This window comes from Budorcas taxicolor, chromosome 5 (genome assembly GCF_023091745.1).
Source record: "Budorcas taxicolor isolate Tak-1 chromosome 5, Takin1.1, whole genome shotgun sequence".
Classification (NCBI taxonomy): Eukaryota; Metazoa; Chordata; class Mammalia; order Artiodactyla; family Bovidae; genus Budorcas; species Budorcas taxicolor.
The window spans coordinates 111,796,040-111,822,914 of record NC_068914.1 but is presented as its reverse complement, the minus strand read 5'-3'; the positions used below and the strand labels follow the sequence as shown (position 1 = coordinate 111,822,914).

The following is a 26,875-nucleotide window of genomic DNA, read 5'->3' as shown; positions in this document are numbered from 1 at the left end:
CATCCCTGTACCAAAACAAATTATAATATCGTAAGTAATAAAGGTGTCTTAGAATAGGAACAGAACCAACAGTTTAGAAATAGCAACCCAGCAAATACAGCATAAGCATACGATTTGCTTTCTAATGAAGTATGACCAAGGCCCATTCCTTACCGTATTGTACTCTCCTTCGATGGTTTGGTCACCATTAGTGGACTTAGCTACCACTCGCAGTCGGCCTGGTGTCCCTGCTTCAATTTGCTCGACCTATGAAAGCGATAGAAGGTTTTACTCCACAATAAAGACACATATCAACATCAAGGTGGATAATTATGTCCTCTCCTATCTGATGAACCCAAAGTTAAAATACGAAATCTGGCTTGTAAGGTCTTTTATGTCCCATCTCCCTCACATCAACATCTTCAGAATGACATGAGATTCTTTTATTTATTCCCTTCTTTCTCATTGCTTCCTGTTTGTTAGAGGGGCTTTCCTTCAAATAATTCACAAATAAAATAAAATTCAGAGAGCAAATCAGCAAAGAAAAAAGCCAGAGAAAGCACACTACAATCTCTGGGAAAAGAGTTTTAAAAGTTAGTTGCTTAGTCATGTCCGACTGTCTGCGACCCCATGGACTATAGCCTTCTAGGCTTCCCTGTCCATGGAATTCTACAGGCAAGAATACTGGGGTGGAAAGCCATTCTCTTCTCTAGGGTATCTTCCTGACCCAGGGATTGAACCTGGGTCTCTTGCATTGCAGGAAGATTCTTTACTGTCTGAGCCATCAGGAAAGCCCACATCTTTTAAATCACCCTGGTAAACTGAGCAGAATATTATGTACACAGACACAGGCTTATTTCACTAGGGATAGTCCACCATGTTCTCAAAGGGCCCACAACATCCAAAATGTTCAGAGATTAGAAAGGAAGATGCTACTTTTTATCAGTACAGCATATATATACAGCTGTTTCTCCTAATCACAGCCCTAATGCTAGTAGAATTCTCATGAGAACTATGAGATGGATGTTATCAATTATCATTTCACAAAAGAAAGTAAGGCTTGGAGCAGTCATTCTCCCAGAGTCACATGGCAACAAACTGGCAGAACAGGATTTGAACTCCGGTCTTTCTACTCCCCACACTTATACTGTTACTTACCAGCATCAAGAGATTCATACTCGCACAAAAAAACCCCAAGTTACTAGCCCATAAAGCAATTTTAAAAGCAACAGCTAAAATTCCTTAATTTAAACAATATTACAACTAAAATTCCTTAATTTTAACAATATAGTCATCCTTACTTGCCCTCAAGGAATCTGTTAGAGACATGTCAAGTGACTGAGCCTGTCTCTCTTGTGTATCAGAACATTTGTGGTTAACAAGTACCAAATATAATTTGGCACATTAGTCAGCATTTTTAAAAGAACTGAAAAGAAGATTAAATAAGCAAAACAAGGCCAGCCAACATAACAAAATTCGATAATCATTTCCAGGGAAGCCAGAATAATACAGGGCATCTGTGGACTATACTGTATACTAAGGAGAAACATCTTTGAAAGAAAGAAAAAAAAGTCAGTCTAGTCTCAAACTCTTATTTAAATCACTGGTATGTAGAAAAAAATAAGTATTAATATAACAGGTCAAAGATAATAAAATAATGGAACATATAAAGCAAAGCATTTCAACAGAAGAGAAGAAAAGGTGGTAAAGTTGAAAGGGGGAGGAAATCATTAACCTGAAAATAAGAACAAAGCTATTTAGGTGGTAGGACCTATTTAATTAGGTAGAAACAGTATATATACCTAAATCACACAATTGAGGAATGACAGTATCCCCAATGGTTCATAATGCTGAAAGGAGGCTTCTTCCCTCACCCACCCCAACTCTCTCTCACATTTTAATCTGAGTATAGAATCAACAAACCTCCAGGCAACCCCACTTACTTTTATTGGTACAAACTGTCTTAAGAACTTGATACCATGTTCTTGCATATGTTCACCAATTTTGTTGGCCATGTCCTGGTCAAATCCTCTTAGGAGAATGGATCGTACCATAACAGTGACGTCTAAACCAATACCAGCAAGAAATCCAGCACATTCCAAAGCAACATAGGATGCTCCGACCACCAGGGTCTTACCCGGGCAATAAGGTAGAGAGAAAAGATCATCACTGAAAAAAAAAAATTTTTTTTTTAAAGGAAGAAAAGAATAGAACAAATGTCCATATGTGTATAATAACCCAAATTAAAGTAGGTATTTTTACTTTCTTAAGAACAAGACACTTTTAGGATTAAAACCATCCCGATTAGCTACACACATAATATTTGAGAATTTTTTACAAGGTCTTAGACACTTCTCACCACTCAACTGCTGTGGGAACAGCTCAGGCTTCCATGGGTGAGCACAGCAAACCATAGCAACTCTGACATTAGTCCAACTTCCACTAAAACAAGTTTATTTTGAACTATCGAGTAATTCTCCACTTACATGTTTAAAATTGCACACGTGCAAACCCAAACCCCCACCCTCGTCCCACCACTCCAGCTCTCTCTGAGGTGGAAAACCTGTGTTACTTTTCCTCAACCACCACATCAATCACCAACGGTGGGGAGAGAGGTGGAGAAAAGCTGTCAACGTGTGGGTTTTGTAATATAAAAACCATTCAAAGTAAAGCCTGACAAAATCTTCTAGCAGAGTGGGGAGGACATCAGACATAAGAGATCCTAAAAGTATTGTTGATAGACTAGTTTTTTAAAATATGACACGGGAGTTCATCTAAGACAGTGTAAACGAGAGATGCCAACTGAGCTGCCCCCGGACAAAGGTTCACAGGACAAACTCTTATTACAAAGGTAAAAAGACTGAAAATAAGTAGTTATAACATAATCAGAAAGTAAGAAACTCCTGGGCAAAGAGCATCCAAGGAGACACATTTATCAATAATCTATCTTAATAACATCATAATTCAAAACTCCTGAAAAATAATGTCACCAGTATTTCCACTTGATGGGCAAAAATAAGACACACAGCAAAACCCTGCCTGACTCACTGATTTCAGAAGGTCCCTCTGCACTGACACTGCACCCATTCAAATGGGAAAGACTAAGGAAAAACTAGGGTTGAGAAATCTAAATGGCCTGTTATCCTCTAAGTCGTGTAGTATCTACATAAAGGGTAATGCTAAGTCGCTTCAGTTATGTCCAACTCTGTGCGACCCCATAGATGGCAGCCCATCAGGCTCCCCCGTCCCTGGGATTCTCCAGGCAAGAACACTGGAGTGGGTTGCCATTTCCTTCTCCAATGCATGAAAGTGAAAAGTAAAAGTGAAGTCGCTCAGTCGTGTCCAACTCTTCGCGACCCCATGGACTGCAGCCTACCAGGTTCCTCTGTCCATGGGATTTTCCAGGCGAGAGTACTGGAGTGGGGTGCCATCACCTTCTCCAACATAAAGGGTAATATATAATTCTAATTTTGTAAAAAAAAAAAGGTACAGACATATGTATCAATTATTTTCCAAAATATCTGTAAATATCCATCTGGGTTTTACATAGTATACATTTAAAAGACACACTCACATACATATAAATTTCAAATATAAATACTGCAAGCATAATCTACATATGAGAGATAAGATGACCAATGTTTATAATCCTGAATTTTGTAAATGTTCTCTGGTTTAAAATTTTTTTTCCTTTCTCTTTTTCCTAATTCCCTGTTCCCTTGGGCAAAAACATGGTGAAAAACTTAAGTTCTAGGAAGAGGATTAAATGGATTTCAAGAAAAAAGAACAAGCAGAAATCCTCTTTTCTCCCCCAATTTGTCCTTACCTGCTGATACAGTATTCTTTGTCACCAGGGATACCCAAATAACGCGGCCTTTCACCAGTGGCAATGAGAAATCTCTCTGCTGAGTAAATCTTCTCTTTGCCTTTATTATTTGTTGCCTAAAAAGGAACCAATATATCAATTTTTAATAAGTTATTATCCTTTAGAATTGTCAACACTGTAATTAAAAAGGCTGTTTACTACAGTGACCAATTTGATCTTCATAAAAATTTGCTAATGCAGTGAGAGGTTGCTCAAGGGCACAATGCTAGGAAGCAGACATAGAGCCAAGATTCAAATCCTGCTAATCTGGCCCCAAACCCAGTCCTCTTATCCTTCACTGCACCACAAGAGAAAGTCCCTAGGAAGTAACCGCAAAATCACCCAACTGGATGGTCTGGGTCACTAATGTTTTCCTAGGATAATCACCTTCACTCCCTACTTCCCCCCCAACAAAAGCTTAAAGATACAAAACGAAAAAGCCTTCTTAGACAGTCACACGCTTACCTTAATCCTGTGAGGCCCCACAAACTCCCCATACGAGTTCTCGTAGGTGACCTTTTTCTCCCGCAGGGCCACGCGGTAGCCCCAGTTGAGAGAGCCAATGTGGTTCTGGACCGCCTCTGTCATTCTCTCCCAGTCATGCTTAACTGCACGAGAAAGACAGACACTGTGCTCAGCTTCTCAACCGCCTGACAAGTGTCAGTCCCCGGGAACTGGTCTGAATAGCAAGGCCTTCATTTCAAGCACATAAACAACCTTTTCAAGTATTTTTTCCATTTAGAAAACTACCCAACAATTAATTAGTGTAAAAATCCTGGAAATTTTTAAGACTAAAATAACTATACCCAAACTTTTTTCTTCTTTATCTAGAAACAAACAGGAATTTTACCTTGGACTATGAACACTGACTGCTGGGTCAATGGGATGCGTAAGTAAAAGACCTAGGATTTAGGATGTATATCCATCTCCAAGGGATTCTGATGTAGCCAGGTTTGGAGTACTAATAAGCTGGAAACAGTGTCTGGACCAGAGACTGGCAAATTAAGGCCCCACCAGTGAAATTCAGCCACCACCCCCTCTATACATGAAGCTTTACTAAAATCCAGCCACGATCATTTACTTCCATAGCTGAGCAGTTCTGACATAGGTAGGCCACAAGGCGCACAAAGCCTAAAATATTTACTATGTGGCTCTTTACAGAAGTGTGCCGATCCCTGGTCCAGACAGAAGTTTAAGAGTCTGCTTCATTATCTCCCAAACCACCTATCTCACCAAAGAGGAAGATTCTTAAAATTCTATCATAAAATTAATTCTTTGAGCAAAGGCACTAATATTGCATTTCAATGGACAAAAACAAATCCTGTCATTCATTCATTAACAACTTCAACAATGACTGAAAAAATAGGACACAGGTAAAATCTACTCTGGTGGTAAAAGAAGGCAGGTTCTGGGGAAGCTGCGGTTTGCAAGGAGGAAGAAGAGAGTCAACACAAACTGAAAGCCTCTGACACAGAAATGAGCAGTCTGAGTCTTAGAGTCAGGGTTAAGTAGCTTGGCTCAGGAAAGAAGCACTAGAATCAGTTCTGTGGGTACCAGCAGCCGGCCTCTGGAAGCGGGAATGACAGCACAGACACTGGTTTGTAGCCTCCCAGAGAGCAGATTGCAGGGATTCAATTCACAGAGCCAAAAATGTCTGGAAACACTGGAGCAAACCTTCAGATAAGAGTTCAGCTGGGGTGGGGGGACTTTGGAGGCCACTGTGGTCATGAGGCCAGGTGGACTAGGTGCTAGGGCCCAACAGATGTTACAGAGAGCCTCGACCAGCCTGTCTATCTGATGTTCATCCACCACCATGGAAATATGAGACAGGACTTACTGTTTCCCCACAAGGAATGGAACAGAATAGTATTAACTCACTCCCATGTGCCAATCATCCATATTTAACAATTACCAACATTTAACCAATCTCATTACATAACACATCTTCTTTTTAACTAGAATATTTTAAGCAAATCCCAGATGTGGTTTTATTGGTAGCGGTTTTGGTTGTCACTCTGATGCAAGTAGGAATCAAGATTGCCAGGAGAAATATCAGTAACCTCAGATATACAGATGACACCACCCTTATGGCAGAGAGCAAAGAACTAAAGAGCCTCTTGATGAAAGCGAACAGGAGAGTGAAAAAGTTGGCTTAAAGCTCAACATTCAGAAAAGTAAGATCATGGCATCTGGTCCCATCACTTCATGACAAAAAGATGGGGAAACAGTGGAAACAGTGGCAGACTTTATTTTGGGGGGCTCCCAAATCACTGCAGATGGTGATTGCAGCCATAAAATTAAAAGATGCTTACTCCTTGGAAGAAAAGCCATGGCCAACCTAGATTCCATATTAAAAAGCAGAGACATTACTTTGCCAACAAAGGTCCATCTAGTCAAAGCTATGGTTTTTCCAGGAGTCATGTATGGATGTGAGAGTTGGACTATAAAGAAAGCTGAGCATCAAAGAATTGATGCTTTTGAACTGTGGTGTTGGAGAAGACTCTTGACAGTCCCTTGGATTGCAAGGAGATCCAACCAATCCATTCTGAAGGAAAGCAGTCCTGAATACTCATTGGAAGGACTGATGCTGAAGCCGAAACTCCAATACTCTGGCCACCTGATGCAAAGAACTAACTCCTTGGAAAAGACCCTGATACTGGGAAAGATTGAAGGCAGGAGGAGAAGGGGATGACAGAGGATGAGATAGTTGGATGGCATCACCAACGTGATGGCCATGAGTCTGAGCAAGCTCCGGGAGTTGGTGATGGACAGAGAAGCCTGGTGTGCTGCAATCCATGGGGTCTCAAATAGTTGGACGTGTCTGAGAGACTGAACTGACTGACACAGGGATGTCCAGTGACGCTAACTATCCTCCACCTTTGTTCCTTACAAGTAGGAGCTGTCCAGCACAGCATGCCAATAATACCCCCAGGGAGGAACAAGATCTAAGGCAGAATTCACTCTGAAATTTTACAGTGGTAGCAGTACTAAGTGGATATTGCTCTGCCAATCCTACAAGAGATACCATATTTGAAAAGAAGACACAATTGGGACTAAGTAACTGTACAAAAAAATTACTTAGAAATTCAGTGATTAGACCTAATTCAACACTAATTCTATTGTTAGGGATAAGCTTTGTAACTGTTAGGCCCCATGTGATTTCCAAACTCATCAAACCCCTTTTCTCTACCAAAGTCCCTTCATCCTCGGGTACAGTAGGCAGGCACCAATCTCTAGTGTGGTTATGCTCAGGCAGAAGAAATGAAAAAAGCTGCAACCCACTACTTTGGGATTCAGCATCAAGATACTCTAGCTGCTCCTATGGTCCTGGTCTTGCATTTCATTCTGAGAATTGAGTTGCAGTCTCACAAAATCCAAATTCCTACTTTACATGCTGCTGTTGGTAACCAGACTCCTGTTGGACTGTGGGGGTTACATCCCCGGAACCCTAGTTCTCTAGGGCTGCCCTGCTTTCCAGTAATGCCCCAAATCCCCCACCTTCCTGCATTCCCATATACCACCTGCACACTCCCTGTTCCTAAACAGCCCACCCACTGGCACAGCCTAGCACTTCCCCCAGGCCTCCCGATTCCACTGGCCTGGTCAACCAGCTGTAACCTAATGCTGAGCCTCTGCAATGCTGATTCCAGCTACCTAGGCAAGGACTGTACTTCACCTGGGTGCACCCTTATGCCCATCCTGGCAACTGGGTCTTAAGCCAATTCTCTCATGCTCCTGAACCACCCCCCACTACTATACACCCCTAGGTTCAACAACAGTATTCAGACTAACAGAGCTACTGGCATCCTTTCATCTTGACTGCACCTGCTCACTTATACCTCAAATACCCTGAAGGGGCCCAAACTCCTTCCAGTATATACACAGGGAAACAAAGGATGGATGGACGACCTGCCCAGGGCTACACGGGAACTCACAGCAGCACAGACACACTGTATGTGAACCGCCAGCTGAGCACGGGAGGAGAATACAGGCATCTAGAAACTCTGCAAGCCCCCAAGTACAAACCAATAATTGTGCTTTCTCTCGAAGGACAATGGGATCCTACAACTTCACAAATGCTCAATTTTTTAAAAGGTACATTTAATTCTTGAGCACAAGAGAATTCAAACAGATATATCTAAAGAAAATACAAAGCCAGTAAATCTTCCAGAAGGGACCAATTCCTCCAGTTTACATAACTGAGCTCATGTAATTTTTCTCTTATCACAGTCTCATCTTGGAGCTTTCAGAAGAGCAGAGCGCAGGCTGAGTCCTGGACAAGTCACCCCCCTCTCCCCACCTCCCACCCCATTACCAGGCAGATTCAGCTGTGCAACCTGGTCCAGGTCCAAAGGGCCTTTCCTTCCTCACCATGCTCAGAGCTATTTGCAGTGTCAGAGAAGACAGTCTTCCAAGAAAACAGAAGCACTGTTCTTCGGTCAAGGGCATGAGATTAGATGCGTTTCTATTCAAAAATGCAAAATAAGCATTCACACCTCATCTCCTGGGAACGCGGAGCAGCAGCCTCTAGTGGCTTCTCATTAGAAAAATATACCTCCAGTTTCTTTCCTCCTCAAAGATCTAATGATAAAGTGTTTGTCTAAGTCCACTGTATCCTTCACCATCAACATTTTAGCACAAACAGGAGGGAGGCGATGACTGCTCCCTGGGTGGTAGATCCCAGCAGGCCAGGCCAGCCACTTCCACAGCACCCAGCTCTGGTTCCCACAGGGAGGCCAAAGCTTGCTGCATAAGGCACAAGGAGTAATGAGAAAGACAACAATAAAGAAGCCACCACGCTTCCACTTAGGAAGAGGGAAGGGATTTAAATAGAGGGCACATCTCCCGTCAGAGACTTTGGGATTACTGTCCCTGACACAGATCTACAAGAGGTGGAAGGTACAAAAATACAAAGATATATATTTCTATCTTAAAATCTGGAAAAGGGGAAGAAACATGAAAGAGCTAAAACTGTTAAATTAGTTGAATAAAATAACTTCTGTAGAGATACACAAGTAAGATAACTTTTGAGTTGGTTTATGTTTTAAAATTCAGAGAGCTCCTGCTGATTTTACTGTGCAGAGCCGCAGTACACCGGTAGTGGCTGCTTTACCACCTCATCTCTGTACATTTATTAGTTTCTTATGTAATTCAGAATAAAGTCAATGTAAGTTAGCAAAGCCAGTTCTTATTGTTACGTGACAAATATAAACGTTTCTTTTGCTGGAAAAAAGATCTGTCAATTCACCAAGTTATATTTCATCACTCACTTGATTAATGAACTTATTAGAATTATACTTTGCTGACCCTGTTATTAAAATTTATTCTGCAGAGGCCTATACTTATCTCTTAAAGATTCTAAAAACCTGTTACATGTACTTTCCTACCTTTCTTACCAAACTAAGCTATTCTGTTCCACCTACTTCATTTTTCTGGAGTTGACAGTTTAAAGCTAACATTAACTACATACCAATTTAAGTATGAGACCTTCCATGAATGAACAACATTTTAATGATCATGAGTTGTACCTCCCCAAAACTATTATTGAAATTTAAAGGCCACTGACGTTCACTATGAAGAAGAAAACACTATATGGAAATTATATTACTGCATAAATCAAAATTTGCTTGGAACAACCATACATTTTCCATCAAACTCTAGACTTTTTCAGATTAATATTCTTGTTACATGTCCTTCTCTTTGAGAGAAATAAATTGATTCAAACATACAAATTCCTAAAGATCCATAACCCATTAAACAAAGAACCAAGAAAAGTGCCGGGCAGAGTCTACTCCAATTGGCTGACACTCTGAAGGCAAAAATTAGAAGAAGCAGGTCCAGGAGGAAGGGACGAAGCTAAGGCTGGCAGGTATTTTAATCACACTATTGAATCTAAAAAGGCTTTGACTTTGTGGACCACAACTCTGGAAAATTCTTAACGAGATGGGAACATCAGACCACCTGACCTGCCTCTTGAGCAATCTGTATGCAGGCCAGGAAGCAACAGTTAGAACTGGACATGGAACAACAGACTGGTTCCAAATAGGGAAAGGAGTATGTCAAGGCTGTATATTGTCACCCTGCTTATTTAACTTAAATGCAGAGTACATCATGAGAAATGCTGGGCTGGAAGAAGCACAAGCTGGAATCAAGATGGCCGGGAGAAATATCAATAACTTCAGATATGCAGATGACACCACCCTTATGGCAGAAAGCAAAGAAGAACTAAAGAGCCTCTTGATGAAAGTGAAAGAGGAGAGTGAAAAAGTTGGCTTAAAGCTCAACATTCAGAAAAGTAAGATCATGGCATCTGGTCCCATCACTTCATGGCAAATAGATGCGGAAGCAACGGAAACAGTGACAAACTCTATTTTGGGGGGGTCCAAAATCACTGCAGATGGTGACTGCAGCCATGAAATTAAAAGACGCTTGATTCTTGGAAGAAAAGCTATGACAAACCCAGACAGCATATTAAAAAGCAGAGACATTACTTTGCCACCAAAGGTCCGTCTAGTCAAAGCTATGGTTTTTTCGTAGTCATGTATGGATGTGAGAGTTGGACTATAAAGAAAGCTGAGCACCAAAGAATTGATGCTTTTGAACTGTGGTGTTGGAGAAGACCCTTGAGAGCCCCTTGGACTGCAAGGAGATCCAACCAGTGCATCCTAAAGGAAATCAGTCTTGAATATGCATTGGAAGGACTGATGCTGAAGCTGAAACTCCAATACTTTGGCCACCTGATGCGAAGAACCAACTCATTGGAAAAGACCCTGATGCTGGGAAAGATTGAAGGCAGGAGGAGAAGGGGATGACAGAAGATGACATGGCCGGATGGCATCACTGACTCAATGGACATGAGTTTGAGTAAACTCTGGGAGTTGGTGATGGACAGGGAGGCCTGGTGTGCTGCAGTCCATGGGGTCACAAAGAGTCAGACACAACTGAGTGACTGAACTGAATTGTATTTAATCCTCACCACACAGGTAGTAAACAGCAAAGTCAGAATTACCACCCTCATCTGTCTACTGTAACAACCTCTACTTCAATGAGGTGAAGAAAGTATCTTATCCCTGGGGGCTCCAGGGAATGAAGTCTCCCTAAGAATACTGGTAAAGAGTATGTGTGGAAGGACAGGGGTGGATCACAGATCTTATGAGAGTGGTTAGCAAATAAAATGAGTGGTTCTTGGGTTTTCCTCCCAAAGACCCAGAAGGGAAATTCGAATGTGGCCTGCAGACTGCACATAGAACTTGCCCTTTTTGGGGAGAGAATGGTGAGGAGAGGTGTGAGAGTACTGGCTTCTACAACAGCTCCCAAAACCCTGGTCCTCTAGAAGAGTTGCCACTGAACCCATGGGGGCTGGAAGAAGACCACTTGTGTAAACCCCATGTGTTTTGAGGTCAGAGAGACTTCAATCTAAACTCTGTGCTGTGCTGAGTCACTCAGTCATGTCCGACTCTTTGTGATCCCAAAAACTGTAGCCTGCAAGGCTCCTCTGTCCATTGAGATTTTCCAGGCAAGAATACCAGAGTGGGTTGCCATGCTCTCCTCCAGGGGATCTTCCCAACCCAGGGATCAAACCTAGGTCTCCTGCATTGCAGGCAGATTCTTTACCGTCTGTGTCACCAGGGAAGCCCAAGAATACTGGAGTTAGTAGCTTATCCCTTCTCCAGGGGATCCTCCTGACCAAGCAATCAAACCAGGGTTTCCTGCAGGCAGATTCTTTACCAGCTGAGCTACTAGGAAAGCCCTAGTGCTGCCAACTTCTTAGCTATGATATGGGGGCACCACTTCATGCCCTCCCCCAAGCTTCAGTCTGCTTGTCTGCCAAACGGAACAACAGGATCCCCCTCCAGGGACAGCAGGCTCATATACGTACTGCAATAAGATGGACTGGAGAATAAGGAAAATGGTCTGACTTTAACATGACTCCTGACCTGCAGGGCCCCAGTGAAGCCGTGAGGTGGGTGTTAAGGAAAGACGGGAGCTTCCTCTCTGCTATAGCTATGGTCTTTACCTGCTCTCCCCTCTTCTTCCTGCTATCCCAAGAACCACGAAACATCTGTTCCAACTTGCCCTCAGCACAACTGCAGCTCACTAAGCTGGTCCACATTCCTTCTCCTACCCTCATCCCAAACCGCCCAGGGCATTCAGTCCACAGCAACTGTCTGCTTTATGTTCCCATATGCTCCCTGATCTAGAGACGCCAACGTATTTACTATTCTCCAAGTACAAACCTTGGCCCTTTTCTTCTCTCTAAAGGAACTGACTATCCTCTCCTCTGCTTATTGTCAAGGACACAACATCTAAAAAGTCATCTCCAGTCACCTCTTAAATCATTTACTGACCCCACCTCTGGGCACCCAGGGTACTTAGCTGGTATATCAACGACATCGGCACATTGATGAAAACAGAACCTGTGTATCTACAGATTTGTATTATTTATATACTTCCCCAGCACAGAACCAAGTGCAAATAGTGGGTAAGCAATAGTAATATTATATAACTTCACTAGGAGGATTTCTGAAAAGTCTACTGAAAAAATCTAACTCATTAAAAAATAATAATAATAAATTAAAAAAAAAATCTAACTCATTAACTGAAAGGAGAGTCTGTTGTGAACTGGGTACACTGACAGCAAGCTCCCAGGAAGGAAAGAGTGGACCAATGGCAGACTCAGGTACTCAGACACAGGAGTAAATAACTTGCAGGGTAGCGGGGGTAGAGGCGGGAAGAGAGGTAGACCATCAGCAGATTACGTGATAAATTTATGCTCCATTAGGTTGAGTCTCCTCACTGCCTTTTTTGCTGGGCAAGAGAAAAGGATGTGGTTTCCATGGTACTCTATTTTTCATCCAACAAAAGCCCCTTCTCAACAAATAACACTCCCAAATATCAGTTCATGAAACAAGACTTCTTGGATGAGAGAAAAATAACAGCTTCAAGGGAAAGCAAATGTAATTTGCATTCCCATAGGAAACTCTAGAATTACGAGAATTTCTTTGAAAGAATTCTGGGTTTCTGTTATAAAAAGATACTCCAAGTACAATATCTGTTCTTACCATTAATAGTTACTACACAGCCAACAAGACACAGGATAACCACACTGTTTTTTTTTTTTAACCACACTGATTTTATCCATTAGAAAAACAAACAATAGAAACGACTTCCTGGTTATATGCTAGTCTCGTAAGAATGAATGGTGCACTGCAAGATCCCAGCTCAAGCCTCTCAACAGCACAAACGGAAGAGTAGCTTCCCCCACGTACCTGTCTCCTCGACGTTCCACCCGTAGTTTCGAGAGTCTCGTAGGGCTTGTCCTAACAACGCTGCTTGGTGCATCAGTTTTTTAGGTATGCAACCCACATTCACACACGTTCCTCCAAGACCTGCAAAAGCATTGCAAAATCAGTTTATAGCCTGATGTACAATCCTCCAAAGAAAAGGGCCAACGGTTATTACCATCATAAGATAGAGGGAAAATTGCCCATCTACCCCTCTTTAGTTCTTGTGGTTAGACAAACAAATCTGACATGAGACAGATCAACAGGAGAAAAAGAAATTCATTTTAATTTGTGCACATGACACCTTCATAGAAATGGGACCTAAGAAGTAGCCAAAAGAGACAGATTTTCTATTTTTTAGACAAAGAAATAATACATTTGTGAGGAACTGATAGGACAAAAACTGACATTTTGGGTGCTCAATTATTTAAGAATCAAAACAGAGTATGGGTTTGGGATAACAGGTAAAGAAGTAACAGTTTTCTTTACATTAGGCTTCTCAGCCCCGAATTCCCTATCTTTTGTGATAAGGGTGTCTTTCTACTTCTTGATGTAGAGAGTGTACCTTTCATGGGATGTACTTCCTGCTTTCAGGCAACAGAAAGGAGGGCCAGAGTGTCCCACTGGTCATTTCTTAGGTAACTTTAATTCAAAATAATAAACGTGCCATGGTGCATATTTTGGGTGGCCCACTCCAAGCCCCAATGCTATTCTATGAAACATCGCAATTCATTTGTTTAACGTAGTCAACACTGTTTATACGAGTTTATTCTTAAGTCTCACGACATTGCTAAGATCAGAGAGCCTTAGAGACTAAAGACGGCAAAACTACCCTAAAACGAAAAGGAGCAGACTTCCACAACTTCCATGTACTTCAAAAATTCATAATTAATTGACTGCTGATAAAAAAAGCCAGATATTGAGATTTTACTTTGTGTACAACCTTACACTTGCCACTAAATCCATAAATAGAACTGATAATGGGGTTGCTGAGCAGGGGATGGCTGGACTACAGTGGGTCTGAAACCACACTCAAAGTTTGGTAAAGGGGATTTCCTGACAGTCCAGTGGTTAGGACTCCTCACTTAACTGCCGAGGGCATGGGTTTGACCCCTGGTCGAACTAAGGGAACTAAGATCCCACAGCCACACGATGCAGCCAAAAAGTAATATAACAGTCTAGTGTACATGAGCAAATTTTTACGAAGGTGGTCCACAGCCTTCACCGATTCTCACCAAAGGACTCATAACACGTTGCCTGTCCCTAAAAAATTTAGTGTCCCTGAACTTAAAGAACACAGTGATAACCTGTCTCCATTAGAACATAATGTAAGCAGCCAAAATGGGGAGGCACCCAAAATACCAAGAGTGCAAGACGGCAGAGGACTGCACAGCTTGGGAAACCAGCAGCCCTCCAAGGAGAATGCTGGTTGAGTGGCACCAGTGTGTGAGCTCCACAGGCCAGCAGGACAACATCCGGCACAAGAACATGCCTGACAAGAGGTGACACCTTAACAAGCACCTGATGAATGAATCAGAAATTGTGACACTGGCTTACCCAGACTTCCTGCCTCCTCCTAATTTCCACAGCCAAGTCAACTTGATGAAATTTACCTATCCCATTACTCCCCTTCCCAAAGGTTTCCCATTATGCTTGGATTATCAGGACCAAATCCCTCATCTTGGTCCACAAGGGCCTGTACAGTCTGACACTTGCCTTCCTCTCCAATCTTAGCTCCAGCTTCTATTACCCATGCCATAACCACCAAACCTAACCCAGGGCCTTGGTATGTGCCTTTTTGTGAGAAAGAGAAAAGCTGCCTGGAAGACTCTTCCTCAGCTTTTGGCAGGGCTGGCTCATTCTTACTCTTTGGGTTTCATCTAAAAGCCACCTCTTCAGAGATCCCCACTGATAAAGCCCTCAAAGTTAAAACTTCTTTCTTTACCCAGTTCCTCTCTATTCCACCAAGTAACTTTTTCAATACCATGTATCACAATCAGTAAAGTTTTTGTTCATCTTTTGTCTTCCACGAGAATGTAAACTCCACAGAAGCAGGAACTTCAGGTCTACACATTCACTGCTGTATCTCCACAGCCCTCGTTCATAGTAAGTGTTCAATAAATATTTATTGAATAAATAAATAATGAACACAGAATTCACCAAGACTAAGAAGAAGCAAGGGCTATCCATTAAGGTATCTAATTCCAGTTTTTGTTGAACACAGGAGACAGATTTCAAACAGAAATCCAGGAAGAGTTTAAACTTTCACTTACTAAGCCCCTAAATATACTAAGTTACTCAAATATTTATCTTTAAATCATCAAAACAGCTGTGGATATGGTTTTGTATTATCTTGACTCTGTGCCAAGGAACCTAAGTATTCAACATTTAACTGGAGTCCATTTTGACCTAGCACAATTGAGTTTCATTTGTTTTTTTAAATTTATTTAATTTCAAAATTGGATTTTAGAAGTCATTCAAACAAAAGCCAGGGAAAAATCTGCTCCTACAAATTCACTTCTAAGGTATTTTAAAAGCTTACCCCATCTAGTTCCAAGAGGGGTTGGAGTGACAAAATCCAGAACCATCACCTTCTTGTCATATTTGGCTGCCTCCTGGAAAATAAATTATTAAAATGAGTTGGAATGGTTAACATGATGGACTGGAAATGGACCATTAAAAATCAATGCTATTTTAACACAGTTATAATGTCAAAAGCATAACCAATTATTAATACCTGAGAATTTCATATACCAAGATGATTAGTGCAACTCCAACGTAAAAATTAAATAAGGGTAGTTCTAAAAACATGCAGATTACAGTTGTCAGGATCTGACTACTTTCCCCATATCCCAGGACACACAAGGAGCCTTGCCTTGGCGGCTGCCAGTCCTCCAGAACCCCCTCCAATGATGATAAGGTCGTAGTCATAGGGCTCCGGGAGATCCTTGGAGCCATTCATTTTCACTGGATTTTGAAGTCTGCTCTCCTGAGAAGCCTAAAGAAGAAAAACAATGGAAGAGAAAACAATTTAACTCAAAAGCAGCAATGTCTGAAAAGTTCTGTGAAAGGACCCTTCTTTGAAGAAAAACAGAAGGCACTTCCAAAGGAGAAACACAGTTTGTCACATCACAGCACACAATGGGAAATGTTCACCCTTTCCTCAAGTGGTGATCAGTTACCTGCTTTGTGGTGGGACTGTCCTCATGCCCCCTCCATGTGGCAGACAGCTACTGTAACGGGTCTGCAGAGTACACGAAACTAAGGTCCTGATGGCCCAAAAGAATTAACTTACACCTGAGCTAAGTTTAAGTTTGATCAGCTCTTTTTTTCCTAGAATTTTTAAACTATGCTTTAAATTAGATTTTAAAAACACCTGTACTGTATGTTTTTAGTAGACTCAATACAATTTGGCAAACATTTATACTTTCTAGTCAAAGGTAGAATAATGAGTATACTAAGGTTATAGAGTAAGAAAGGACCCTGCAAACGGCAACTGAAACAAGTTAGCAAAGTATTTATTTTTCTACATTCTTTAGGTAAAGCATAAAATCCAGAAATTCAGTAGAAAATCATTAACTGCCATCTACCTGCAGGAAAACTTAAAAGTCCCTGCTTTGATAAGATGTTTTAAATAAACAGGGGTGGCGGCTGGGGCGGGGGGTGGGGTTGGGGGGAGTGACGGGAGTTAAATAAATAAGTGACCCTTAGGCAGATAGCTCATTTCTTTAATCTGCCTATGCATGAAGTTACCTATATTTACTTTCCATTACTTGGCATTTATAATATAAACTTTTAATTTTACAAAATCCTTTCCTTCTACTAGTTTTAAAACACACTAGTTACACATTTGGGTGGAACATTGTTTTGGTGATGCATTTAAATTTTCTTCTTATTAAAACAAAAATCTGCTAACATAAGAGAATGATTGGAACAGCTGTTACCAAACACAAAAAGGTTTTTAAATCGTTTTAACCTTCATAATCAAAAAAGCCCCCAGACTTACCAGCCCAGACTGCACATTTTCCTCCTGCCTACCATCAGATGTGGGGGGCAAAAGGCAGAGCTTAGTGTCAGTAGAAGAGGATGCTTGGGATGCAGAAGGGGGTGCAGCGTGAAAAGGTGGAGGAGGCGCGGCACTGTGGCTGCCCGTAAGCAGTGCAGCAGGTAAGCATGACGGTTCAGGGACTAAAGGGAGGACACCTGGAAACCAGCAAGAGCAGGGGCATGACTGCATCATCCTGACCGTCTGCACAAAAGGTCTAACATAAGAGGCTGGTAAACACAGCCAGTATTCATCAACTGGCATTATGGCAAGGTTCCTCCTCCAATGCAAGGCACTGCGGGGAGAAAAACAGCCCTTCAGATCAAAGGATCAATATGAGCTTCAGGTCGTAAGCGTTAACTCACACAGAGTCGGACACGACTGAAGTGACTTAGTAACAGCAGCAGCGGCAGCTGATCTCACAGAATTAGGGCTGACTCGCTGCTTTAGAAGAATTCACAAATAAATGAAGCTAGATGTTCTTCTGGGAAAATAACCATTTTTAATCTAAGTCTCATTTTATCTGCATGCACTTAACACAGATGGTGCCAGAACACAATCACTGGCTGCCTAAATAAAAACCACCAAGTTCCTATAACCACTTCCTCTACTATTGAATAAAACAAAGAAGGAAACTGTCATGCTGAAAAGCATGCTCCCTCCACCAACCTTCATAACCTGCTCTCTACTGAAATTCTGTATCAGACCTGGGTTCTTATGGGTCAAGTTTAAGAAAAATTGTATCAACCAGTGCACCAGTTTTACAAAGAAAGCTCTGGGTGAACCTAAATATTTTTAATTCTGTAGAGTAAAATCAGAAGGACAGGGAATTGAGGTATTCAGCTGACCCCAGAACTAAACATGATGTTTTAAAATTATAATCCAACTTAAAACTGAAGCTGCTGTCATTCAGTTCTAAGATGTAAGACAGACAGACAGACAGACATCTCCTTCTCCTCTACAGCATAAGGAAGAAGCACACAGATGGGGTAAGGAGAGACGGGAGAAAAATGTCCCCCATTCTCCAATTACAATTGCTAGAAACAGTGGCCACTGACCAGAGCAGCTGATAAAAAACAGGAGTTCTCAAACTTTCAGTTTCAAGATGTCTTTAGAACCTTAAATTATTTAGGATTTCCCACAAAGAGCTTTGAATAATGTGGACGGGGCTTTGAATATTAGAAACTAAAACTAAGAAAAAAATTTTAATATCTTATATATAAAAATATGTAAACTATTAAAATATCTATAAAATTTTAATAAAAACATTACTGTTAAACATAAACAACTGATTAAAAACATGCTTAATTAGTGAGAAAAGAGGCATTATTTTACATCTTCATAATTCTCTGGTGTTTGTTGATAACACAGAGTGCACATCTTTTTTGTGTTCAGTCTGCTGCACCACATCGCCTGCTACGTAACCTCTGGAAAACTCCATGGCAGACTTGTAAGAGAATCAGAGTGAAAAAGACAGAGAGCAAGTTACTATTAACATCATTTTGACCTAAAGGACTTCTTGAAGGAGTAGGAGTAGGGGTGGGGGTCTGGACCACATCTTGAGAACTACCCACAGAGATGTAAACATATACCCTTCTCTCCCCAGCAGCTGTTGGTGAGGCTTACAGAATGTACATTCTTCCATCTGCTTCTCAATGCCTTTCCTCTAACCCACCCCTTGTAAACATTGCTCCAGACTCCCCAGAAAGGCACAATACAGAAAGCAATTAGGATTTCTTTAAAATTAGAATAAGTCATCTTTAGAATAAGTCATCTTTATTCTCCCCCTCCAAAATTAGGCTCCAAAATCACTGAAGATGGTGACTGCAACCATGAATTTAAAAGATCCTTGCTCCTTGGAAGAAAAGTTATGACCAACCTAGACAGCATATTAAAAAGCAGAGACATTACTTTGCCAACAAAGATCCGTCTAGTCAAAGCTGTGGCTTCTCCAGGAGTCATATATGGATGGATGTGCGAGCTGGGACTATAAAGAACGCTGAGGGCCGAAGAATTGATGCCTATGAACTGTGGTGTTGGAGAAGACTTTTGAGAGTTTCTTGGACTGCAAGGAGATCTAACCAGTCAATCCTAAAGGAAATCAACCCTGAACATTCATTGGAAGGACTGATGCTGGAGCTCAAACTCCAATACTCTTGCCACCTGATGAGAAGAACTGACTCATTGGACAAGACTCTGATGTTGGGAAAGATTGAAGGCAGGAGAAGGAGGGAATGACAGAGGATGAGACGGTTGGATGGCATCACCAACTCAATGGACATCAGTATGAGCAAACTCCATGAGTTGGTGATGGACAGGGAAGCCTGGCGTGCTGCAGTCCGTGGGGTCGCAAACTAGTTGGACACGACTGAGCAGCTGATTTTAACTGACTGATTCTCCCCCTAAACACGACTCTACCCTTTGGGCAGATGTGTACTGGTCTTTGGTTTTTCGCCCATTATACATGAGCTCTGGTGTCGCATTGACCTGGGTTAAAATACCTGCTCTACCATTCTCAAGGCTAGGTGATCTTGGCTATCACCTAATCGTTGGGAGTTTGTTTTCACATTCTGTAAAATGAGCATGCCCTCTCAACTACTGAGTCTGAAATAATGCATATTATAGCACAGTGGCTGGAAGGAAAAATCCCTACATTCGCTAATTCTCCCCTTCCTACAAAAGGGAACCTGCCTGCCCAAGGGGCTGAGTCAAAAAGCTCTGGTGTTTTGCAGACGTTATCCCCTACACTTCCCTGCATCACTGCTCACCTGAAATGCCCTCTTCCCACCAAATTCTGATCCAGTACATTGACGGCAGGTTATATTATTTCTATTCAATGTAAACAAAACATCACCCTTTCAAAAGCATTCCTTTAGGTTCTTTTACCAATATCTGAAGACCCCAACATAAGGCTATTCCTTCCATTGTTTCCCTAAGGTTCCCAAACAACATTATCTTTTTTTCTCACAACTGGATTAATACAGGTTCTCAGAGCACTCAGCGAAGGCTGTTCCACCCCAGCCACTTCCTGTCCTTCAAGATTTAGCTAGAAGTCTTTAGCTGACAGCAGACTGGCTCCTCTCCTGAGGCCTCTGGTGGTATCTCCACACAATCCCATCAGCTCCACAAGGATAGTTCTTTTCTTTCATCCTGGCATCACCAGTGCCAACTCCACATGCCTGTGATGTGATCAAAATGTGTTCAAAAACATTCTTAGAATAATTGACCTGAGTGCTCATTCCTGCTGTGTTACATGTACTGAGAGGCTGGGCTTCAGTTCAGTTTTCTCATCATTAAAACAAAACTGTGGGAAAACACTAGAAAAGGTACCAGGTGTGTAGCATATTGGTTAGGAGCTCAGATTTAGTCCACATCTGAATCTGACTATGCTATTTATGTGATCCTGAGCAAACTGCTTAAATTCTCCTGCCTGGGCTCCTTGTCTGCACAGTTATATAAACTGTATCAGCTGCTGCTGCCAACAAGCTGCAGCATCCACTAGGGGATATAGTCAAGCCTCTGTGCTTTGGATGACCATGGGCCAGGAGAGAAATAACACTAAGTGATGGTTTAAATGCTACAAACTTTCTAGAAGAGCCCAGTGGGCCCCAAGGCCTATGACAGCAATTAGCAAACTACAGTCTGAGGGGCAAATTTAGCAGGCCTGCTAAATTTTTTCTTTTTAAACAGTCCCTGAGCTAAGAATTGTTCTTAATATTTTAAAGTTGTAAGCAAGAAAAAAAAAAATCAAGAGTAAAACTTCATGATACATGAAAATTAGATGAAACCTGAATTTCAGTATCCATTAAGTAATATCTTATTGGAAAAAGGCCAGGCCCATTTGTTGCAACATTGTCTATGGCTGCTGTTTCTGCAACATGAGCACAATTGATTAGTTTCAACGAAGGCCACATGGCCCACAAAGCTTAAAATATTTACTATCTGGCTTTCTGCAGGACAAAAATTGCCAACTTCTGGCCTAAAGGAAATTTTAATCAATGCTGATAGGTGGTGCTGGATGAAAAGTACCCTACAGTAATACTAAGGGGTAAGCACAAATCAAAGAACTGTCTTCCTGCTCTGGAAGTTGAGATGCTGGCTGTACTACCTTTCTTCCAGGAGAACTGGGGACACTGATTCTCCATGACCAGTTAACTATCTAGACCTTCAGCTAATATGTGCCTAAAATACTTAAGGGCCACAGTAACACTTGTGGCTCAGCTGGTAAAGAATTTGCCTGCAATGAGAGAGACCTGGGTTTGATCCGTGGGTTGCAAAGATCCCCAAGAGAAGGGAAATGCTACACCCACTCCAGTATTCTGGCCTAGAGAATTCCATGGACTCGCAAAGAGTCGGACACAACTTCTAAAGGAGATCAGCCCTGGGTGTTCTTTGGAAGGAATGATGCTAAAGCTGAAACTCCAGTACTTTGGCCACCTCATGTGAAAGTTGACTCATTGGAAAAGACTCTGATGCTGGGAGGGATTAAGGGCAGGAGAAGGGGACGACAGAGGATGAGATGGCTGGATGGCATCACCAACTCGAAGAACGTGAGTTTGAGTGAACTCCGGGAGATCAAGACGGACAGGGAGGCCTGGTGTGCTGTGATTCATGGGGTCGCAGAGTCGGACACGACTGAGTGACTGAACTGAGCGACTTTCACTTTCACATAATCAGTAACATTTAAAGGACTCTAAATCAAGTATCCAGGCAAATTATTTACAGCAAACAGACTCCATTTCAATGCCCCCTGCCAGGGGCTTTGCCTTACCCCCCCCCCCCCCACCCCACCCCACACACACACCCCTAACACAGCATCTCAACCACTCTCCAGGTAGTTTTTCTTCAGAGCAGTTATCACTGACAGAATTACTGTGGTCTCCCACTCTGTTAGGCTCAACAATAGTCCCCCCAATATCAAAGTCTGAATCCCCAGAACCTGCAAATACATTACCTGTAAAACAGATTCTTGAGATGTGAGTTAAGAATCTGGTGATAGCGAGATTTTCCAGGATTACCCTCACAAGGCTCAACTTATTCACAAGTATCCTTATAAGAGGGAGGCACACGGAGACACCACAGAAATCAATGAAGACAGAAGCTGCACTGGCAGTTTTGAAAATGGAGGAACAGACTGTGAATCAAGGAATGCAGGCAGCCTCCAAAAAGGCTAAGCATTCTCCCCTCAGAGCCTCAACAGGACCCGGCCATGCTGACACCTCGCACACCCTGAGAAACTGATTTTGGACTTCCAACCTCCAGAATTGTTAAGATAATTTGTGTTGTTTTAAGCAACCAAATAGTAATTCATTACAGCAGCAATAGGGAACTAACACACATATTAAAACATAAATTCCTTGAGAGTAGGGCAATTTTCAATCTATCACCTTCCCCTCAGTGCTAGTGCAGTGCCTGGCACAGTTGCTGAGTAAATTAACCAAGTGCTAATTCCAATCACTTGATAATGGTTTCCACAAAACAAGGGCAAGAATTTGAGAAAGCCAGGTCTAGACTTAAACTGAATGAACCAAGATGGAGAAGTCACCATGGAAGGAGGCGGCAGCTGCATTCTGACTCTGATCTACTGAGGCACTAACGTGAGTGCTCACAATGAGCCCATCCCTGTGCTGAATGTTTTGTACATATCATCCCATTTAATCCTCACAATAGTCTTCTAAGCACGTCATTCCCATTTCAGAAACGACAATAAAGAAACCTTTTGAGATTAAGAAACTTGTCCATGAGTCAAGAATTAAACCCAGGTCTAAACGATTACTAATCTCTTGCTTTTCTCACTGTATCATACCCAGTAAATCAAAGTACTTGTCACACACTGTACATTTAATAGGTCATTATTCCCACTAAGCAAATAAAAAAACCTAAGGCTTGCAGGTTTAATAATTTGTTCAAAGTCTCTAACTAGAATTTTAAAAGGCAGGATCTGATCCCAGGTCCTTTGATCAGAAGTGGTTCTGTTAAACAACAAAATCCTAGTTTAAAAAATTTCCATAATATTTTCCTATCAGCTGATTTTATTGAACCTGTGAAATTAAAGCCACTCTAAATATTGTTGAGAAACCAGCAGACTTGCAGTTTGGGTCACATCTAATCTCTATAAATGAATTATCTATTAGCCATTTTCCCTTTTTTCTTCAGGGTAAAGAGGGGAAGAAACGACTACTTTAGAAAATAATTGGCTTTAATTTCCAATCTATACGTCACTGACAACCAATTTAAATCAAAACCAGTGGTCAATCTGATTTACATTTTAACAGCTATAACTTTAGAGAAGACCCAAAAGATTACCTTCCTCCTAAACCTCCACATTCTCCATTCATGCTTTTAGTTAACACTTACATCTTCAAATACTCCTAGTAAAGACATCTGGTGTGTAAAGAGCAATCTGGTGGTAAGCAGACCTGAGGCAAGATCTTTTTGCTATCTCTAAGATTATCTTTTCCCCAAAAAGCAAAGGTCTGAAAAACCTAAGGAACCGGGATGGTAGAGGCATGCTAAAGGGAGGATCAGAGAGACTTCCACAACTACTAGATCAAAAGGTTGTAGGCACTGGGAAGGGTTAGCATCCCTCCAGAAAAGGGGAAGAAATGACTACTTTAGAAAATAATTGGCCCAGTTTCATGAGAAACTTCCCTTCTCATTAAAAAACAAAACAAAAACACCTGCACTATACTGAAAAACTTCTCAATCTCCTCTCCATCTAGATGTCATTCAGTCTCTAAATTTCCCTTCCCTGTACTACATTCAGACTTACCAGGAAAATTTTATTATTCCTGTTACACAAACCATATCCTTATCCACTTGCCAAATAAGATTTAATGGCAAGACCCACTACTACCAAAGACTGTTTCTACAGAGATCAAGAAAAACAGCTTGCAAGGATGCTCACTATAACTTCAAAAACTGTTTCCTTAAAAACCAAAATTTTCAGCAGGAGCGTCCAAGTAAGGTTGTAATTTATATTCTTAAAACAATACAAGCAACAACAACAAAAGTCTTTAGAGCTTTATAGGAAATGAAGGAAATTTGGATAAATTAATCATATACTGATATTTCAATTTACACAGGGAGAGTTTCCAGGCATTCAAAGTCCTATTAAGAAATCAAAACTGAGTTGGGAACAAATATTCAAGGCCAGTACATAATGAAACATCACCAATTCTGAGGAACACTCTGTGTACTAGCAGAAATTACAAAGGGAAACTAGGGGCCAGAGAAGAAACAAAACAAGCAGATAAAAATTGTAACTGGATGTTAAAAGATTTTGTGTTTGAAATAATCTAACAAAGAGAGGGCACTAACAGACGTGGTAAATCAATTTTTGCCTAGTATAACATTCAGATAGAATAGTTTTCCCAAAAAAACATAGATTTCTCTGGAGCCATAACTTCTCACAATTCCACATATTTGACCCTCCATATTTCCCCTCCCGATCTCTGATCAATTCCTACTCACCTTTCAGTACTTAGTTGATGGCTCACCTATTACAGTAGACAGTCTACTTTTGTTAAGCCCACATCACAGTAGAAATTATTTAGAACAAGGACACCCACTCCTTAATCTTATGAGTCGTCTTTGAAATGAAGCATAGCATCTGAATTTTTTACGGTATTAACATGACTTACGCACTGCCCTACCGTCTTTCTTGACCATTTTTTTTTACCCATTCTTTCCCCCAACCTGGTCAAGAGCCCCATATGGGATTCCCTTGGTTCCCTGTAGCAGAGAAAGCAATGTAGTATCACAGAGCATCATAATTCATTTTTTAAAAGTTATTAAACACCTTTTATTTTTATGGAATTCAGTTTTTACTAATAAAGTCTTAAGGAGCAGTCAAAAAATCTTTTGCATGAATACGCCAGTGAATTTTTTAAGCAACAGAAGGTCATGACAACTTTATAAAACTACCAAGAAAAATACAACGCACAGTAAAACAACTTATTTTCTTGAAAATATTTTTCACAAGAAATACAGTATGTGCTTCTGTTTGGATTTTACTCTCCACTATGTTATGCTTTAGAAAATAAACAAAACTGCATCCTATACTAAGAACAAAAATCTTTAGTTTGTGATCATAGCCTCTGAAATTTCGAAAGTTGCCACAATATTTTTCCAGTCTTGTAAACTCAAAGATATAACTCCCTGTTTCCTGCTGTGGAAACTGGGATCATTTCCCTCACCGGCTAGATTAATATTAATTGGCTCCAATATTGGCAGCCTGTCTTGGTCAAGCCTTATTCTTGCAAAACCATCCCTTATAATGAAAGAAACGTAAAATATATTCTCCACAGTACGAGAGAAAGAGTTTGGATCAATCACAAACTCAAAATAAGACACAGGAGTATCAGGATACTTTCGAAAGTACGTTTGCAACAATCCCAAGATTCTTTCTACTTCTTTTTCGGTGGCTTCTTGATTACCACTCAGATCCAGCTTCCTCAGCTTTGTAGGCATATCCCCATTCTCTTCCATTTTCTGAACTTTTCTCCGGTGATTAAGTCGCGGCTTTCGCGCTGCAGACTCTGGTTTGAACGAACCAAAAAGAAAGTGGAATGTTTCAGCTTGTAACATCCACGATGTGGCTTCCTTCTGTACTGTCTCCCAGAAGGAAAGAGCTATGTTATCGTCACAGTTATTCAACGGATCACGTCCGTCATCTTCCATCCAATTTAGACCCACAAATATAAACAGAAAGTCACAAAATGCCACCTGATTGAAAAAGCTCATGTCAGAGTTCAGCTGCTTTGCTTTTTCTTTACCCAAATCAGAAGCCAAAACAAGAAACTGAGCGTCGAGAGCCGCTTCTCTCGTTCGACTCACTGCATCAAACAGGACATTGGCTTCCTCGAGAGCCTCGGTTAAGGTGTCGCTCGTCGTGTTCACGATGTCGTCACGGTTCTGCTGGACGGTATAGATGAGCTGCCGGTACTGCTTGCGGATACTCCGGCATTTCCCCTCATCCACCCGCTCCAGCAGGCTGGGGTCGATGTCGGCCTTCCCCCAGCTCAGGTCGTCAGAGGAGGTATCAGATTCGTCGTCAGAGGAAGTATCAGATTCGTCGTCACACGCCGCTGCCACTTCCACCTTCAAAGCTTCCTCCTCCTCCTCCTCCTCCACCTGCTTCAGAAAGTGCGCACTACTGGGCATGGTCACCCCCGGCTGCGCTCTAGTCTCGTCGGCTTCCCTCAGGGAATCATTTTCATCGGCCATGGCGGCGGCGGGTGGCACTCAGGTAACGGTCTTCGCGACGTTTCGGCCAACAGCGGAAACTGCCGGGGTCACCCAGGGCGGAAGACGCTACCCATGCGCACTAGCGGCGGCCTAGCGGCCCCGCCCCTCTCAGTTAGCGAATAAGCGTCCCCCCGCCCGCGTAGAACGCCGGCAAGAACCGGCTCGTGGCGTCACGCTGAAGTAATACCGGTTGGTTCAAGCGACAGCCGTTATTTTGGCGTTTACTGACACTGTCATCTAGCTTTTAAAGAAACGCTTGCAAAATCTAACGACAAAACTATGAGGAGACTAAACGTACCGTACTTTAAAACATTGGCTGTCACATACTGCAGCATACTGTCATTAAAAGATGGGGCGGGGTGGGGGGTGGTGGTTTTTGTTTTAAAAAATAAAATCTGGCTAAATTACAAACTGCTAACAAAGCCAAGGATCGCGGCCTGCACTGTCTCCGTT

At 41.7% G+C, this 26,875-nt stretch overlaps 2 protein-coding genes across 3 annotated transcripts in view; both read right to left on the bottom strand.

Moving 5' to 3' along the window:
- TXNRD1 (thioredoxin reductase 1) overlaps nt 1-26,875 on the bottom strand; it is a 62,645-nt gene that overhangs the window by 23,084 nt on the left and 12,686 nt on the right. For both annotated transcript variants that reach the window (XM_052641403.1, XM_052641404.1), the window contains 7 exons: nt 16,004-16,126; nt 15,671-15,743; nt 13,114-13,233; nt 4,310-4,452; nt 3,806-3,921; nt 1,923-2,148; nt 154-246 (listed from right to left, as the gene is read on the bottom strand). In XM_052641403.1, the coding sequence (XP_052497363.1) occupies nt 154-246; nt 1,923-2,148; nt 3,806-3,921; nt 4,310-4,452; nt 13,114-13,233; nt 15,671-15,743; nt 16,004-16,090 (858 nt within the window). In that variant the 5' untranslated portion in view covers nt 16,091-16,126. The remainder of the gene's footprint in view (nt 1-153; nt 247-1,922; nt 2,149-3,805; nt 3,922-4,309; nt 4,453-13,113; nt 13,234-15,670; nt 15,744-16,003; nt 16,127-26,875) is intronic.
- Nucleotides 25,026-26,446, bottom strand: EID3 (EP300 interacting inhibitor of differentiation 3). Its single transcript, XM_052641405.1, has one exon. The coding sequence runs from the start codon at nt 26,399-26,401 to the stop codon at nt 25,253-25,255; it is 1,149 nt and encodes a 382-aa protein (XP_052497365.1). The 5' UTR covers nt 26,402-26,446; the 3' UTR covers nt 25,026-25,252.